General features: G+C 36.4%; 1 protein-coding gene across 2 annotated transcripts in view; it reads left to right on the top strand.

The window, feature by feature from the left end:
* Window positions 1-19,639, top strand: part of LOC115211625 (peroxisome biogenesis factor 1) — an 88,609-nt gene that overhangs the window by 61,154 nt on the left and 7,816 nt on the right. For both annotated transcript variants that reach the window (XM_029780244.2, XM_029780243.2), the window contains 13 exons: window positions 931-1,081; window positions 1,697-1,922; window positions 3,007-3,230; window positions 3,526-3,684; window positions 4,382-4,536; window positions 5,873-6,050; window positions 7,668-7,876; window positions 10,376-10,510; window positions 11,287-11,351; window positions 11,701-11,760; window positions 15,138-15,220; window positions 15,989-16,092; window positions 18,268-18,606. In XM_029780244.2, coding sequence (XP_029636104.1) covers window positions 931-1,081; window positions 1,697-1,922; window positions 3,007-3,230; window positions 3,526-3,684; window positions 4,382-4,536; window positions 5,873-6,050; window positions 7,668-7,876; window positions 10,376-10,510; window positions 11,287-11,351; window positions 11,701-11,760; window positions 15,138-15,220; window positions 15,989-16,092; window positions 18,268-18,606 — 2,088 coding nt within the window. The remainder of the gene's footprint in view (window positions 1-930; window positions 1,082-1,696; window positions 1,923-3,006; window positions 3,231-3,525; window positions 3,685-4,381; window positions 4,537-5,872; window positions 6,051-7,667; window positions 7,877-10,375; window positions 10,511-11,286; window positions 11,352-11,700; window positions 11,761-15,137; window positions 15,221-15,988; window positions 16,093-18,267; window positions 18,607-19,639) is intronic.

The raw sequence follows: 19,639 nt of genomic DNA, 5'->3' as shown, positions 1-19,639 counted from the left end.
ACTTATTGTATCTCTTGTCTTAGTCATGTGTAGTCTTTTGCTATTTGACTTTCCTCCAAAGCTCTTCTGTAATGAGATTCCAATTTGACAGTGCAAGTTTTCTATAAACATTTGGGATCATTTTAGGAAAACTTTTAAGGCAAAGAAGACTTCTAATAGGCATAATGTTTACCATGATTGATTTAAAGTAACCAAAAGAAATTTAGTGTGAATATGGGAAAACAAGGTCGAGGCGCAATGGCTCAGTGGTTAGGGCAGCGGACTCGCGGTCGGAGGATCGCAGTTTCGATTCTCAGACCAGGCGTTGTGTGTGTTTATTGAGCGAAAACACCTAAAGCTCCATGAGGCTCCGACAGGGAGTGGTGGCGACCCCTGTTGTACTCTTTCACCACAACTTTCTCTCACTCTCTCTTGCTGTTTCTTGAGTAATGCTGCGATGGACTGGCATCCTATCCAGCTAGGGGGAACGCATTCGCCGTAGAAACTGGGAAATCAGGACCTATGAACCAGGCTAGGCTTGAAAAAGGTGCATAATGATAATAAAAAAATGGAAAACAAGGCAAAAATAAAGAACATCTGGTCTAAAATGAGAAAATTGTGACATTTAAGATAAAAAATAAAACTGATTATTTTAACTAGTTCTTGCTAACCTTTTGGTTCTCCACAAAATGTATGGTTTATTTTACAATGTTATTTAAGATATGTATAAGCATGAAAATTATTATCCACAAATTGTTTTCAGAATTCATGCCAAAAGCAATTATAAAATAGCAGTTTTTCCATATATATCTGCAAACTATGTATTTATTCTTAATTTATTACTAATAATGAATGAAAGTATTTGTGAATGCACAAATATACATTCAATTTGTTACTCTCTTGGCTTCATCAGCAAGGGGCTTATTGAATTTATTGATCACTTTTTCATAGCTGTTTGGTCTTCAAGAAAGTTTAGATCGTCTTGATGAGAAAACAACACGTAAAGCTTTTGAATTATGGATTAACAAAACTACCACTCTTTCCCAGCCAATGATTGTATTTGATAAAAAGCTTATCAGGTTCCGAATCAAAAAGAAAACAGGTTAGTACTTAATTCTGCTTTTCTTTTATTAATTTAGAGTCTTATTTTAGAAGTCTATAGTTCGAATGTTTAAGATATATTCAAGGGGGTGCTGAAAAGTTCCTGGCTTTAAGGGTATCACAAAAGGTGTGGTTGGAGCCCCAAACTTCCAAGTTCTTTTACAGGGCTTAAAATAACTGAAGGGCTGCTACAATAAGTGTGTGAATCTGAGAGGGGAATATGTCAAATAAAATCATAATTAACTGATCCTCCTGTATTTTCTTTTACCCTAAACCAGGAACTTTTCAGCAACCCCCTCATATCTGTGAAAGAGTATCCACTGTTCTATTACTTATTTTAATACAGTATTTATTTACCTACTTGTACAATTTGAAGTGTTTACATTATGGTCGGAAAATTATTTCCTGTCTAAGAAAATTCATCAAATAATGAAATTATATTCACTGAATGTTTTTGCTTCAACATTGTATATTTTTTATAAGTTTTCTTCCAAAATCCAAGGAAAGAAGAATAATGTATCTATGTTTGAAGATTTGATATAATATTTTTATTGATAAAAATGAATTTTGTTAATATTAACAAGTAAGATCATGTCTTTGAATTTTAATTTTTCAGACTATTGGGTAGAAGCTATTTTATCCTTCAGTCAAAACAACCATAATGCAAAATGTCAAGAAGAGCTGGTATATGCTGAGCTTTATCCAGAAGCATTAAAATCAACTCAAATAATTATTCAAAATGAACCTGACCGTAGTCGGCAATCCCCTAAAATTCAGCCAAGTTTCCTCTCTCTCACTGAAATTGATCCCCGAGTTGGTACTATCAAATTAAGTGAAATCAAGTTAGTATCCTTCGTTTACTATTTTTGAACCTTTTTATTTCCAATATAACATACAAAAGGAAGTTTAAATAACCATTTAAAACTTTTCCATTAAAAATGTACAACAAGTAGCAGTGCTTTGAATACAATTTGTATTTAAACGATGATTACATTGCTGTATATTCATTATTTACTTCTATATTTTGTTGCTATTATACAAAAGTGTCGTAAGTCCAAAACGTTGCCTTTTCAGAAAATGAAAAAAATAGTTTCACCATTCCATAGCAAAACTGTTGTACTACACTTTGACAACTTTTGATATCTTGGCATCTGAAGTAGCTGGAGATACAATAATTTGACCAAAAGAACTGACTATTGGAAGCAAAACAAAAAAAAGAGCATTTGGACATCTGACAGATTAACCCTTTAATATTCAGAGTACTCCATCAAATTTAATGCTTTTTGGTTCACACTGTTTTGAAGTAATCATGCATTATCTTGAAGCTTTAAGATTTTGATGATGTGGTTGCTTATTTTTAGAATGACATTGTAGGGTAGGTGTGAGAGGCTGAATATGGCCAGTCTGAACATAAAACAAGTAGAATATTTGGGCCGGAAACGGACGGTTTAAATACTAAAGGGTTAACATAATAGCTATGATTTATTTCAAAAACTAATCTAGTATAGATAAAGATTCTGCTTAAGTTTATCTGTATAGTTCAGTAGTTCATCTTCTTTGGTATTAGAAATGGTATTCAGCTAGATTCAACATAGATGTTAAATTTCTTAATTTCCAGCTACATCTGTCATCTGTAACCAAATGTTAATTTCTTGCTGAAGTTTGAGTTAGATATCTTTCAAGATGCTTACATAATTATTTGATATATATTTTTGTAATATAAAATTTCTTAATAGTTGGTAACTTTAAAGGTACAAAATTATTTAACATTTTCTGGTAAGTGTTAGACACATACAGCCTTTTATAGCACCCATGGGTATCTGTTGTATGCATTTTGTATTTAAAATGAATATTTCGTTTTTAAAGTATATTTATATTATTACTGCAGTTCTTACTTTACATAATGTTTATTTTTAAATATTTCAGGGGTCTGCAGCCTCAAATATCAAAAGCTCTCTTACATTTTCATATGTGTCTTAGTAACAATGGCTCTACTTCTATGACATTATCAAGATCATCCCAAGGAATTTTACTGATCACAGGTGCCACTGGAAGTGGAAAAACTACTCTTGCTTCAGCTATTTGTAAAGAATTACTGGAGCATCCCACACTAGCATACCCTCTTATTATATCTTGTAAATCTCTTGTTGGTATGTTATTTAACTTTATACTGCAAATACAAAATATTTCAATAATTTATTTACTGTTTTATTTTTAACTTCAGTAATTTATTTCTCAAAAATCAATTATGAATATTTATTAAAATCAAATATGAATTTTTATTAAAATGATATAATTGAATGCTGTGAGTTATATTTCTCTTTCAATTTTTATTCAGTAAACACTAAATTCTTTGAGTGTTATTTATTAATTTGCACCTATGTTTTACCGCTGTAATTTCCTTACTGTTGTTTTAAAAATTCTCATTTTACTTCTGCTTGCTAGGTAAAAAGATATCTAGCATCCGTACCTTTCTGGAACAGCAGTTTGAAGAAGCTACTTGGAGACAACCTGCTATTGTGGTATTAGATGACCTTGACTGCTTATGCAGTCGAGACACAGATATAGATATGGATCCCTTGGAAAACATTCGAATTTCATCTGGTATATTACTTATGACTATCTATAAATTAATTGGCTAAGGAAAATCTATTTAAAGAAACTATGATTTCCATCCAACTTTTTATAGCTATAATTAAATTTTGTACTTGATTAAGGTTCATAAATTTTAAGATAAAATAAACTTGTATTAAGACTTTTATGACTACTTTATTTAAACAAATGAACTAATTATAGAAAAGAAATCAACCTGTAGAAAAAGAAAATTCATTCCATTTCTCTACAAATATTTCTCAATTGTTTTGTCAATGTTTTGTATTGACAAAAGCTAAGAGGACTGATGGAAATAATGTGGAAAGAAGTTGAGATCCAGAAAGAAATGGCTAAAGACGATTGGAAAAGAAATGAAGGGAAGGGAGAGTTGATAAGGGGATATATAAAGGATGGAGTAAAATAGAGAAGATTATCATAGGGTCTGTGAATCTAATCTTGCTTTAGTAAGTAAGAAGACTTAAAATATTGGTCTATGTATTTGTAGAATGGAAACATATGTTAGCTTTGAATGTCTTGCAATTTAGACCTCCTTTTTTTTTTAACTTGTGTTTTAGAGTTCTCTATATATTAAATACACAAAAACCTAAATGATGAAATGTATGCATTATTCTTGTATTATTTGATCAATGTAATGGTTTATTTTATTGATAAAAGTTACGTATTTCTTTTATTTGTCTAATTGTTACAGTTGTCTGCGACATGCTGAAGAAACTGTTGATATCTCATTCCTCTGTTGGTGTGATAGCTACTAGTGAATCTAGGATGTCTCTTCACCAAAAGTTAATATCATCACGTGGCACACATTACATACAACTGACTATCAACATCCCATACCCTGAACAGGTGAAATATTTCCCTAAATCATACTTATTAAGATTTTTGTAACCCATCACAAAAAGTTAAAATGTGTGTGTAGCATCATTGGGACATTGTCATATATAAAAGATGAGAGTAACTGATGTTTCATGAAATTACACTATAATTGCATAGTTTACTCATCAGGTGTGCAAACAACCTATAACTGAGATAAATCTCTCAGGTAATTACCTAAACCAATTCCCCATCTTACACCATACTCATAATACACTCTATTTTCTAATTTCTTCTATTTTTATTCAAAACAGTTGTACATTGTTTGTACTCCTTATTTCTTTATTGCCCACAAGGGGCTAAACGTAGAGGGGACAAACAAGGACAGACACATCGACTCCAGTGCATAAATGGTACTTAATTTATCGACACCAAAAGGATGAAAGGCAAAGTCGTCCTCAGCGGAATTTGAACTCAGAACATAACAGCAGACGAAATACCTATTTCTTTTACTACCCACAAGGGGCTAAACCCAGAGAGGACAAACAAGGACAGACAAACAGATTAAGTCGATTATATCGACCCCAATGCATAACTGGTACTTATTTAATCGACCTCGGCAGAATTTGAATTCAGAACGTAGTGGCAGACGAAATACTGCTAAGCATTTCGCCCAGCGTGCTAATGTTTCTGCCAGCTCGCCACCTTCTACACCTGATGAGTAAATTGTACAATTATGACCTAATCCTGCTACATTATTCATAGAATATTCTGTCCATTATATTATACTATATATATATATATATATATATATATATATATATATATATATATATAATATATATATATATATGTATGTATGTATTTGTGTGTATTTATTCAATAAACGTTGAATTGGCTATATTCTCATAACTTTTAATATATCATGAATATTTTGTAAATGATGAGTTTAATGTAGAAGGGTTGAAGTATAGCAGTCATTGTCTACAGTCTGCTATGAGAGTCAGTGTCCAGGTCCAATGACAAGAAAGCCTGATCCAAGGTTGCCAGTGATGTCTAACTGGCTCCTGTGCTAGTGGCACATAAAAAGCACCATTCAAGCATGGTTGGTGCCTGTGCCGCCTGACTAAACTGACGGCACATAAAATGCACCCACCACACTCTCAGAGTGTTGGCATTAGGAAGGGCATCCAGCTGTAGAAACTTTGCCAGATCAGATTGGAGCCTGGTGCAGCCTCCTGGCTTGCCGGTCCTCAGTTAAACTGTCCAACCCATGCCAGCATGGAAAGCAAATGTTAAACGATGATGATGATGATGATGTTTCTAGTCACATTTTAAGTATAATTATTATTTTGTTTTGTATTTCTAGAAAACCAGAGAAGAAATTCTTGAAAGTTTGTTAGAATCAAATTTAGCTGTTCATTCAGATGTTAGAAAACAGATTGATTTGAAGAAAATAGCTGCAAAAGCCGAAGGCTTTGTGGTTCAAGATTTAAAGAAAATTGTCAACCGAGCCATTCATTCACATTTACAACAAAAGCAGTCTGGTAAGTGACTTGTAATGAGATACTCATATCTACATGGCTGAAACAGCTGTAAGATGTAGTTTATATTTATATTATCTAGTCAGTATTTGGACCCTAAATATAAACTGACCGTATGCATCCCAAATATTCTACTTGTTTTATGTTCAAACTGACCCGATCCAGTCCCTCACTCTCAAGCCACAATGTTATTCTAAAAATAAACACATCGTTGAAGTTTTTAAAGTATGAGATAATGCATGATAATCCAGAACAATGTGAATAAATGAGCATTATATTTGACATAGTAGTTGTATGAATGCTAGAGAGTTAATTTATATTTTTAGCAAGTAATATCATTAAAAAACAATAAAAACAGATGAAATGAATATGCTTTCATTGATATATAATGAAATCCTTTTGAGCAAGGAAGATAGCTTTGGCAAGATTTCTACAGCTGGATGCTCTTCCTCACACCAGCAACTTCACAGTATATTGGCTGCTTTTTTTAATGGCACCAACACTAGTGGGGTTACCAAGTAATATGCAAGATGAGACCCCTTCACACACACAAATGCATGCATACACATACACATACAAGATAAATGAATTGATATATGGAATTAGTTTTAAATATTTAACGATTTCATGGTCTACTGACTATTGTTTTGCTTCTCACTTAAGTTTTATCTGCAACCTTTCTTCATGACAGGTTCTATGTGTCTACTCTACAGCAAGACACCTCTCGTCCCTCTATGCTTTCAACTAATCTCTCAACTAGCACAAGTCCACAACCTCTCAATACTACTTCCTCCCATCACTGCCAGTCAAGGAGTTTTGTCTTGCAAATTGGTTGGTGAGCCTGTCAGTGCTGTTGACACTAGGAAGGTTATCCAGCCATAGAAACCATGCCAAAACAAACGATGGAGCCTGGTGGAGTTCCCGGCCTTGCCAGATCCTATCAAACTGTCCAACTCATGCCAGCATGGGAAACAGACATTAAATGATGATGCTGACTAAAAATAATAACGATAAAATTCCCCTTTATAAACCTTGTGGAATTGAAAACAAATACTTTCAATTTGTGGTTATACTACTTATCACTTGCTTTTCCTTTCTGGTACAAACCAAGCAAGAATACTTACTCTTTTACTTGTTTCAGTCATTTGACTGTGGCCATGCTGGAGCACCGCCTTTAGTCAAGCAAATCGACCCTAGAACTTATTCCTTATAAGCCTAGTACTTATTCTATCGATCATTTTTGCCAAACCGTTAAGTTACGGTGACGTAAACACACCAGCATCGGTTGTCGAGCGATGTTGGGGGGACACAGACGCACAAACACACACACACACATATATATACATATATACGACAGGCTTCTTTCAGTTTCCGTCTACCAAATCCACTCACAAGGCTTTGGTCGGCCCAAGGCTATAGTAGAAGATACTTGCCCAATGTGCCACGCAATGGAGCTGAACCCAGAACCATGTGGTTGGTAAGCAAGCTACTTACCACACAGCCACTCCTGCGCCTATGAAATTAAAAAAAAATTTTTATTGATATTCATTTGTCTAAATGACCACTATTTTAGTAATATTTTTATCAGATTTTTAAATAGAATTAATATTTAAATTTCAGATTACAGTGAATCATATTCCAGGTTACAACTAGACTTGTCCCAGTTACAACTTAAACAAGAAGATTTTGACCAAGCTTTCATTGATTTCTCTCCCCTATCCTTACGTGGTATTGAACTCCATGACAGCGAAGCATCTGGATGGTCTGATGTTGGTGGTCTGGATGATGTGAAAAGTCTGCTTATGGAAACGTTTGTTTGGCCATCTAAGGTGAGCCTATATATGTTTTTAGTATATTTGGTTGTGCCAAAGACATTGGAAATGAACAGATTAAAAGAGAAGAATGGATCCTGACACAAAAGTCACTAGCTGAAAGTGTGTTACCTGCAGTATGATGTACCTCTTAAGCAATGCATACTCTTAGCCTTGATCAATCTCACTGAAAACGGATACTATTTGCTCTTCAAATGTAAATGATTAACATGAGAAATGGTAGCCCTGAAATGTAAATCCTAACAAAAAGTAAGACCAATATTAAAACAGGAAAAGAACAAAAAAACCCCTTAAAATTAACTTTTTAACAATGAATTTGACTCTGTAGCTCCATATGATAGCTGCTATATTCAGTTATCCGGCCATCAAAAAATTGCTATGAAAATGACCATTAATCAAAGGGAAATTACTGTGTGATTGACCGTTATTAAAACAAAAGAGCTATTAGAATGATCGCTAAGTGAGGGGAGGGAGTAAAAATAGTATTCATGTAAGCACGCATGTCCATACATGCATATTTGCACCCGCACACCCATGTACATGTGCCTATAAGTATATATATATATATATATTTAAGTAGGTGAATGAATTGTCCTATGTTTATCGTCAGCATGGAAAATTCGTTTAACCGAAACCTGGGTAGCAAATTCCTGTGGAATGAAAACATGCTGTCTTCGAAACATGTGTCGAGAGTAAAGGAATTTTGTTAACATTTTCGTTCGACTCCATTCTTTCATTTATTCATATATATATATGTATGTGTATATATATATCTATATATATATATATATATATATATATATATATATATATATATATATATATATATATACATACATATATATACATACATACATATATAGTGAAGGCGCATGGCTCAGTGATTAGAGCGTCGAGCTTACGATTGTGAGGTTGTTAGTTAGGTTCCCGGACCGCGCTACGTGTTGTATTCTTGAGCAAGACACTTTATTTGATGTTGCTCCAGTTCACTCAGCTGTAGAAATGAATTGTGACATCACAGGTGCCAAGCTGTATCGGCCTTTGCCTCTCCCTTGGATAACACTGATGGCGTGGAGAGGGGAGGCTGGTATGCATGGGCGTCTGCCTGTCTTCCATGAAAGCAACCTTGCTTAGACTTGTGCCTGAGAGGGTAACTTTCTAGGTGCAATCCCATGGTCAGTCATGACTGAAGGGGGTCTCAGCATATATATATATGTTATATAAATAAATTGTGCTTATGATTTTGTCCATCAGCATTCATCATCATCATTTAGCGTCCGCTTTCCATGCTAGCATGGGTTGGACGGTTCAACTGGGGTCTGTGAAGCCGGAAGGCTGCATCAGGCCCAGTCTGATCTGGCAGTGTTTCTACGGCTGGATGCCCTTCCTAACGCCAACCACTCCGTGAGTGTAGTGGGTGCTTTTTACGTGCCACCCACACAGGTGCCAGACGGAGCTGGCAAACGGCCACGAACGGATGTTGCTATTACGTGCCACCGGCACGGGGGCCAGGCAAGGCTGGCAACGGAGACAAACGGATGGTGCTTTTACGTGCGTGTCCGTTGCACACGTACGCATATGCGCACTTACAGGTTCGCGCATGCGCACGCACAAGTACGCGCATGTGCACTTACACATTCGTGCATGCGCATATACACGTTCATGCATGCACACGTACGCGCATGCGCAGGCACATGCGCACTAACACGTTCGCGCATGTGCAAGCAAACGTTCGCGCATGCGCACGCACACGTAAATATAACAATATAACAAAGAATTTAATAAAATAACTTAGTTATCATTAAGCTAGTGTTAGGAACATAAATTGTGACTAAGGTTTGGTGGAAGATTTTAATTCAAAACTTATAAAAACGTTCGCGCATGCGCACGCACACATACGCGAATGCGCATATGCACGCATACGTACGCGCATGCGCACTCACAAGTTCGCGCATGCGCACGCACAAGTATGCGCAAGCAAACGTTCGCGCATGCGCACTTACACGTTCGCACGTACGCGCATGCGCACTCACACGTTCGCACATGCGCACGCACAAGTACGCGCATGCGCAAGCAAACATTCGCGCATGCGCACTTACACGTTCGTGCATGCACACGTTCGCGCATGAGCATGCACAAGTACGCGCATGCGCACACACACGTACGCGCATGTGCACGCACAAGTACGCGCATGCGCACTTGCACGTTCGCGCATGCGCACTTGCACGTTAGCGCAAGCGCACTTGCACGTTCGCGCATGCGCAAGCACACGTACGCGCATGCGCAAGCACACGTACGTGCATGTGCAAGCAAACGTTCGCGTATGCGCACTTACACGTTTGCACATGCGCACACACACGTACGCGCATGCGCACGCACACGTTCCTGCATGCACACGCACACGTTCCTGCATGCGCACGCACAAGTTTAGATGTTTTCTTATCTATTTAGTAAATATCCTTCAAAGTGTTTTCTTCTGTTTCTAAATATTTTCAGTATCCAAATTTGTTTTCCAAATGTCCAATTCGAAGACGAAGTGGAATATTGTTATTTGGTGCACCAGGTACCGGAAAAACATTAATTGTTGCAGCTCTGGCCAAAGAGTGCCGAATGAATTTTATAACAGTTAAAGTGAGTCTTTTGTATTCTTTAAACAAACAGGGAACTTTAGATATAAAATTATTTTACCACTGCTACTTAGAACCACTGACAAAGACTTGTAATTTTTATAGTTTAAATGAAAGTCTCTTTGAAAGAGGGCAAAAATTGCATAAACAGAATATCAACCAAACTAATTTTACAAAACTGCTACTATTTTCCATAGATACCGCTATTTACCATCCATGAATCTAAAAAGACTATAGACTCTCAGAAATTTAATGATGTTAAATTGAGTTTATTGAACATATATAAGTAACTAGGCAAACAACTGCAAAATAACATGTTTATGAGAGCTTCTTTAGCATTATAAAATTTGTGTGCATATGTATGTCTCTTTCAACATTTCTTTCAAATGCCATAGATGTCCACAACCTAGGTAATTAAATTTATTATTCTATAGAAAATATTTCACTATAAGTTTATAAGAAAGTTCTATATCTTTCTAAGCATGTTCATTTCCTTTACAAAATTTCTACTTTATTGACAAATCCTATTTTATGATATGAACATTAAAATATTACATTTTACGTACTTCTTTTGCTTCACAATTAAATCACTAAATCTCATTTATTGATCTGTTCTTGCTTTTACTAAAACACTTTGCTCCTCAAATTTGTCAAAAGAGGAACAATTCGGTTTGCTGAATTGTACCTTTGGTTTGCTTCCACTGAAAGAACTACAGAAATTTTAATCTGTGATTTTATAAAATTTTGATCTGAATTATTAAAATAATTTTTTTTTTTTAGGGCCCAGAGCTTCTAAATAAATATGTAGGTGCCAGTGAACAAGCTGTTCGAGATACATTCAATCGGTTAGTTTGCAAATTTTTTAGATTTAATAAAGCTATACTCTTATTTCTTCTATCGTATTTTTCGCTTAATAATGTGCATAAATGTTTTTTTCTGTAGATTTTAGTAATTAAGCATTGAAACATTTATAGGAATAAAGAATAAACTATTTTATTTTGTGTTAGAATTTGATTTAGGTAACTTATTTGATTATTTTCTGTGCACCATCCACATGTAATGAGTCTTGAAATAATTAATATTTTTACTTAGAATTTATATATATTTATATATGTACACTTAGAATTTATATATGTATTTTTAATGAAAAAAAATGGAAAAAAAAAACTTAAGCTGTTTTGTTTGTGTTTCCAGTGCCAGGAAAGCTAAACCATGTATCATCTTTTTTGATGAATTCGACTCTTTAGCTCCAAGGTAAATTTGTTATCTCATTCTAAATTTTATTTACACGTCATTAATCATAATTACTTATATTTTTTTATTTCACTTTATTTCTATTCTCATTTCTTCATTCTTTTAGATTTTAAACTTTATCCACCTCCTAATTGTCAGCTTTTTCTTGCATCTAAGAATTTTGATTTCTTATTAAAAAATATATATATATCTAATAAGTAGGAAGGTAGACAAATCTCAAACGCCTTTAGGTAGATGGCCCTGCTCGATCTGTAGAAAAGGCGTAGGTAGGAACTCTATAAGATGCACCAAGTGTAAGCTATGGACACATAAGAGGTGCAGCAATGTCAAAGGAAGGCTAACTAGGAATATAGTTTTTGTATGTGGCAGATGCTCTGGTGCAATAAACACTGAAAATGCACAGAGACCATCTTTCGCCACATTCCAGGGAGAAAAACTTGAAATAGTTGATAGTTTCCGTTACCTAGGTGACCAAGTCAGTAGCGGGGGTGGGTGTGCCGAAAGGGTAACTGCTAGAGTAAGAATAGCCTGGGCAAAGTTCAGAGAGCTCTTACCTCTGCTGGTGACAAAAGGCCTCTCGCTCAGAGTAAAAGGCAGACTGTATGACGCATGTGTGCGAACAGCCATGCTACATGGCAGTGAAACATGGGCCGTGACTGCTGAGGATATGCGTAAGCTCGCAAGAAATGAAGCCAGTATGCTCTGTTGGATGTGTAATGTCAGTGTTCATACCCGACAGAGTGTAAGTGCCTTGAGAGAAAAGTTGGACCTAAGAAGCATCAGATGTGGTGTGCAAGAGAGGCGTCTACACTGGTATGGACACGTAGTAAGAATGGATGAAGATAGTTGTGTGAAAAAGTGCCACACCCTAGCGGTTGAGGGAACCTGTGGAAGAGGTAGACCCAGGAAAACCTGGGACGAGGTGGTGAAGAACGACCTTCACTCTTTAGGTCTCATCGAGGAAATGACCGGAGACCGAGACCTTTGGAAGTATGCTGTGGGCGAGAAGACCCGGCAGGACAAGTGAGGCCATAACCCATGGCCCCTACCTGAGATGTAGTCAGTCCACCTGTGAAAACCTTCCTTCTTGGGACACATAACTCTACTTGTGAAGACCTGTTGAGGCAAGTGAAAATCAAAAATCAAAGAATCAAATCAAAATCGATCAACATCAATGGAATTTGTAGTTTTGTGGTACCAGTGCCGGTGGCACTTAAGAAAACCATCCGAACGTGGCCGTAGCCAGTACCTCATCGACTGGCCTCCGTGCTGGTGGCACGTAATAAACACCATCCGATCGTGGCCATGCCAGCCTCGCCTGGCCTCCGTGCCGGTGGCACGTAAAAAACACCATCCGAGCGTGGCCGTTCGCCAGCCTCGTCTGGCACCTGTGTCGGTGGCACATAAAAAGCACCCACTACACTCACGGAGTGGTTGGCGTTAGGAAGGGCATCCAGCTGTAGAAACACTGCCAGATCTGACTGGCCTTGTGCAGCCTTCGGGCTTCCCAGACCCCAGTTGAACCGTCCAACCCATGCTAGCATGGAAAGCTGACGTTAAATGATGATGATCAGCAGGAAGAAATACTAATGGCATGAATTTGTTTATGAGGGATCTCAACTATCCAGGGAGTGACCAACATTCTAGTTCATCTTCTGTATCACGTGGAATGAAACAGACAGTATCAAGTGATTAAACTGCAACAAACTCAGTTGTAGTCTTGAGTGGTACCAGACCAGTTGGTCTGCTACCTCCTTAGCAGTAAAGGTTGCCTTCCTTTACTAGTTCAAGCATTATTCATATCAATCATAATTGTTGTACACCTCTGTTTGCTCTATCATTGGGGCCTTGAAATGAAGTTGGTTGTATTCAAAGAACCCCATTTCTTTGGCCTTACTGCCATGGGTGGTCCTAACAGTTGTACTAGACTCTCAATGGCGTTGCTCTCAAAGTCATTGAACCACACAAACCCTCCTCCATGACAAGGAAAAACTCAGAATGACCTCCACTTGCTAATACTGGGTCATTAATATGAAGAACCAATTCCAAAATTTTATTTCTTAGTTTTCAACATTTATTCACATCATATCTCTGAGTATCTGTATTTTTTTTTTTTAAATCAATTTATTATTTCAGCAAAAATTTTTACTCAATATTTCAAGACAAAATCAAGCACATCCCAGATTACATTATTCTCCAATATTGCCTTGTTTAGTTTTTATACTAGTTTCAACACTGCAATTTACACAGATGCATTATATCATCATCATCATCTTTTAACGTCCGCTTTTCATGCTAGCATGGGTTAGACGTGTGACTGAGGGCTGGCGAACCAGATGGCTGCACCACGCTTCAATCTTGATCTGGCAGAGTTTCTACAGCTGGATGCCCTTCCTAATACCAATCACTCTGAGATTGTAGAGGGTGCTTTTATGTGCCACTGGCACAAGGGCCAGTCAGGCGGTACTGGCAACGACCTTGCTTGAATCTTTTACACATGCCACTGGCGCAGGTGCCAGTAAGGCGATGCTGGTAACGATCACGCTCGAATGGTGTTTTTTTACGTGCCACTGGCACGGAGGACAGATAGCCACTCTGGCAACGATCACACTCAGATGGTGCTCTTTATATATGTATAAATTTTAAATTAGGTAAACCAGCAATATTTTTATCATCAATAAAAAGGGAAATTCTCTTCATATTTTACTAAACAAATTTGTGTATAAACAGCAAAAGAAAAATGGTGTTGAAATTATGTTGCCTTTGTTATAGATGTACAGTTGACAATGCTGTCTCGATTTAAAAACAGTAAGATACTTCAAAGTTGGTTGAGATATTGTTGCCAAAATAACAAAGTGCATTGTTGCAATTGGAAGGCAGTTCAAGTAGAGATTAACCCTTTCGTTACCAACCCGGCTGAAACTGGCCCTGGCTCTGAGTACAAATGTCTTGTTTTCATAAGTTTTGAATTAAAATCTTCCACCAAACTTTAGTCACAATTTATGTTCCTAACACTAGCTTAATGATAACTAAGTTATTTTACTAAATTCTTTGTTATATTTAAAATAATTGGGAGGAACACAGAGCATCTCAAAATAAATACAGTAACAAAAGAATTAAAGATTTCTCAGCAACATTAATCTCAAAAAAACAACAAAAAAGATTTTATTTTTACCAATTTCCTTTGTTATATTATAACTAGTGAGTTTTATTTAAATACCATGAATAATTTAGAAGTTTGTCCAGAAGAGATATATTTCTTCATTTTTGTTTTTTTTAACAATTGGTATTAAATGTCACATATGAAAGGAAATGAATTTTTAAATGAACCTGATAACTACTTCCCAATAAACTAACTTTTATTTTTCTCATTGTAGGCGTGGCAATGATAGTACAGGCACTACTGATCGTGTAGTAAACCAACTACTAACTCAACTGGATGGAGTGGAATGTCTTGAGGGTGTGTCATTTTCTTCATTCAGCTTTGTTTATAATTCTTCATTAAAATTTTAAGATCATGTTGAATTCAAGAACCTCTTTACATAATTATTGATTCAAGATATCTAACTAGTGCTTTACTTAAAACTTCAATAACTATGCTTACTTTTGCATCTATAATGCATTATATTAACAGAAATATATGTGAAATTTTTAATTAGATTACATAAAAACGTTAATAATTGTTAATGTCTGTGTCTCTATAGTAGGTAAAGTTTGAAATTTTTGAGGTCAACTTTACCTTTCATCCTTTTTTGGGGAGGATGGGTTCTATTAATAAATTTACCTTTCTAAGGCAGTGGATTGGTGAAACTTTAAGAATTTTGAACTGGATGCCTTGCAGTATTTATTCCAGCTCTTTGCATTCTGAGTTCAAATCTTGCTACAACCTATCTGGATGGTAGACTTAACTCATAATCCAATTTAAGACCACCACCTGACACCCTGTGTTTCTTTAGCAGAGTTCACTTTGGTGTTAGCATTTGAGCTAAGTTTTCAATTTGAGAATATCTTCTTCCTTCTTTCTCCCTAATCTCAGACACTGCCTTCTCTCCAAACTAAAATATTTTAAAAGTAAGAAAAGAGCAAAATAATTGTGAAATTGATATCTTGTCTTTTTTATTTAAACTTTCAAAACCAATAAATGTTATAAGTATGGACGAATAATAATTTTGATTGCTTTTCTAAAAATATTCTTAAGTATTTATTTACTTGTTTTACACTTTTTCAGGTGTTTTTGTGATTGGTGCAACAAGTCGACCAGATCTCATTGATCCTGCCTTGCTTCGTCCAGGCCGTTTTGACAAATGCTTGTCCTGTGATATACCAAGCAAGGTTATTGACATTTTTCTCTTTTTTATATTTCTTAATCAATCACCATCATCCTCATTTTACATCCACTTCCCAACCAGTTCATATATGGAATAACTGTCCTCCTAGATGAGTCAGGAAACAAGCTAAATAATATTTAAATTTCTTGATTTTATACTCGCTCTTCCCTCTTGATTTGAACTGAACACTACCTTGCAATCTGAAACACATTATTTTGACCTTCTCATTGTTAAACAGTGGCGAACCTCTTACTTTCAGCCTCACCTCTTGCTATATTTACCTGACCTCTATCTGGAAGTGTTTCATGCTCCCAGCTTTTTTTTTTCTTCTCCCCAGAATTTCTTGGCTTGTTTCTTAGCTTTTATCTACCAATTCATCAGCACGTCACCTTCCATTTAACTAGAACCCCATTCCATCCACATATCTGGTTCATGGCTTGCAGCAGATCCAACTTGTCCCCTTTGCTAAAAGTCTCTGAGTCCTTCTTTGCATGATTATCACTTTGTACTTCATTGAGCCAATGTATAACCTAGGCCTTTCAGTTTCCAAACCTTACTTCAGATTTTCTTGTGTTTATTAATCTGGCTAGCTCTTATCCTAATGTCACTGATCAGTAATCTATGTTAAGTGGTACAATTTTCACCAAGGAAGGATTTAATATTAACAACCCTTTTCTTGATGAGTAAAATGTCTAAAGGACTTCTATGTTCACTTGATTGATGGATACCTAGCCTATCCCCTGAAGTTATAATGTCATAAATAAAGTCGTTTAAGTTACAGAAATCCAAGAACTTTGATCCCTCTTTATTTCTTGTACCATATTCACAGCTCCCTTATATGCTGAAGTAACCATCAGATTGTTGCCCAATATGTCCATTGAAATCACAAGCCATGATAATGAGTTCACTGTCTTCTGCAATCAACAAGAGGACTTATAAAATTGTTTTTTTTGCACAACTCTGTCCTGATTATAGTGCATATGCAGAGGTCACCATTACTGTTACATTGGATGTGACTTAGCTTAATAATTTTGTCACATATTCTGGTTGCCCCAATAACTTTATCCATTTCTCCACCAACTATATGCCCATGTAACCCACCTTTGCATTGTTGCCCATTCTAATTTGTACCTGTATTCCTTGCCCATCATATGTCTGGTTGAGACTCCTCTCCACTTTACCACTTATATGCAACACACATCTACTTGCCTCTACTCAAGCTTCTCCAAAATTGCTCTGGAACTACCTTTTTGTTGTACCATCATTGATAGTAACAACCCTGAAGAAGTGTGTCCCACGGGAAACAGATAAATTCCCATTAGTGGTAATGGTGAGTCAGAGCAACCATTTGATGATGATCATAGGGTTGCCACACATGACCAGATGTTCATACCTGGATATTCTATTTACATGTGCAACATTGGAATGGCCGGTGTCAATCCTGGATATGCAAATAAGATTTTTCAATGTATTTATAGAATGTATTGGGGGAATTTCTAAAGAATATCATTAAGTATGATATAATTGCTAGAAATTGTGAGCAGTTCAAGATTTTACTGATAAATAATAATAATGATGATAATAATCTTTCTATTATAGGTACACAGCCTGAAATTTTGTGGAAGGGGGCTAGTCGATTGTATTACCCCCAGTGCTCAATTGGTACTTATTTTATTGACCCCCAAAAGGTGAAAGGCAAAGTCGACCTTGGCAGAATTTGAATTCAGAATGTAAAGACAAGAGAAATGTCACTTAGCATTTTGTCCAGCAAGCTAGCAATTTGACAAAACACTCAACAGCATTTTGCTTGTCTTTACATTGTGAGTACAAATTTCACCAAGGTTGACTTCACCTTTCATCATTTCAAGTCAAGCACTGGAGTCAATGTAACTGATTTACTCCCTCACATAAAATTTCAAGCCTTGTGCCAAAATATGATACCAATAGTTAACGATAAAGGCATCAGCTTACTTTGAATAGCTCTCAGCATTTTTTTTTATATTGCTTTATGTTATTTGTTATAAATGCTGCAAATATTTTCTTTATTGTGTAACCATTTTATGTTTTGAAATTTAATATTCTTACAAAATTTAGTAGTAAAAAAATAGCAGACATATAAACTTTTCTGGGGTTTCTTTAAATATTTAATGTATTTCTCTGTTATTTACTTCTTATTCAGGATGACCGCCTATCTATTTTGAAAGTGCTTACCTCAAAGATGCATTTAGCTCCAGATGTAAAATTGGATTTTTTTGCTGATATTTGCCAGCATTTCACTGGAGCTGATCTAAAGGCATTGTTGTACAATGCACAGCTTGTGGCTATTCATGAATCGATGGAAAAACCAAAGAATAAGCCACAGGATGATAACCAAAAAATGAATGAATTTTTTACCCGAGCACGCAGCTGGAGTGGTGACAAAAAGAATTTAGCCAAAATGAATCTCATTTACATTCCAAATCTGGAGACGGGGTGCACTGAACCTTCCCCACAGCTTGAGGAGAAAGTAGAGAAAGAAGTAAGTACCATGTTAGAACACCTTCCTCTCTCTTTCATAGATGATTTAAGGCTATTTAACTTGGTGCGGGTATGGCTGTGTGGTTAAGAAATTTATTTTGCAAGCACATGGTTTTGGGTTCAAGCACCATGAGTGGGCAAGTGTTTTCTACTTTGGCACCAGGCCAACCAGTGCCTTGTGAGTGAATTTAGTAGACAATGTGTAAGCCCTTTGTGTGTGTGTGTGTGTGTTCATGTATGTGCATCCCTCATTGCTTGACAACCAGTGTTGGTTTGTTTACATCCCCATAACTTGGCGATTCGTCAAAAGAGGCAAATAGAATAAATACCAGACTTAAAAAATAAGTACTGGGTTCGATTTGTTCAAACAAAAACCCTTCAAGGTGGTACCCCAACATGGCTACAGTCCAATGACTGTAGTAAATAAAGGAAAAATAATGAAAGAAGAGCACTTAAGGCAACGAATTCATACACAAGGGTCTCCATAATACTGAAGTTACATAACCATTGTATGTCTTTGTGTGCAGTTGCATCAGCTTCTTCTTCTTGCCCTTTTGTGGGCCCGGTTTCCCAGTTTCTGTGGCGTATGGGTTGCCCCCAGCTGGACGGGACGCCAGTCCATCGCAGCGTTACTCAAGAAACAGGAAGAAAGAGTGTGAGAAAGTTGGAGCGAAAGTGTACAACAGGGGTCGCCACCACCCCTTGCCAGAGCTTCGTGGAGCTTTAGGTGTTTTTGCTCAATAAATACAGACAACACCTGGTCTGGGAATTGAAACCTCGATCCTCCGACCATGAGTCCATTGCCCTAACCACTGGGCCATTGCACCTCCACGCAGCTGCATCATAGGAAAATTAAATTAGTGACATCTGTAATGCTAGATGAAGGATATCAACAAGTATCACAAAAATCTATTTGTACAGGTAACTTTTATGAATTGTTTGTGATTGCAATAATATCGATGACTAGCTAAAAAGCTACACTCCATGCAGACTTTTAAGATAGCTCTTGCAGGGGGCTAATTGGGCCTTCGGCT

The sequence above is a fragment of the Octopus sinensis genome, linkage group LG5 (genome assembly GCF_006345805.1).
Source record: "Octopus sinensis linkage group LG5, ASM634580v1, whole genome shotgun sequence".
Lineage (NCBI taxonomy): Eukaryota > Metazoa > Mollusca > Cephalopoda > Octopoda > Octopodidae > Octopus > Octopus sinensis.
Note: the sequence above shows the minus strand (reverse complement) of the source record. Positions and strands in the feature narration are given on the sequence as shown.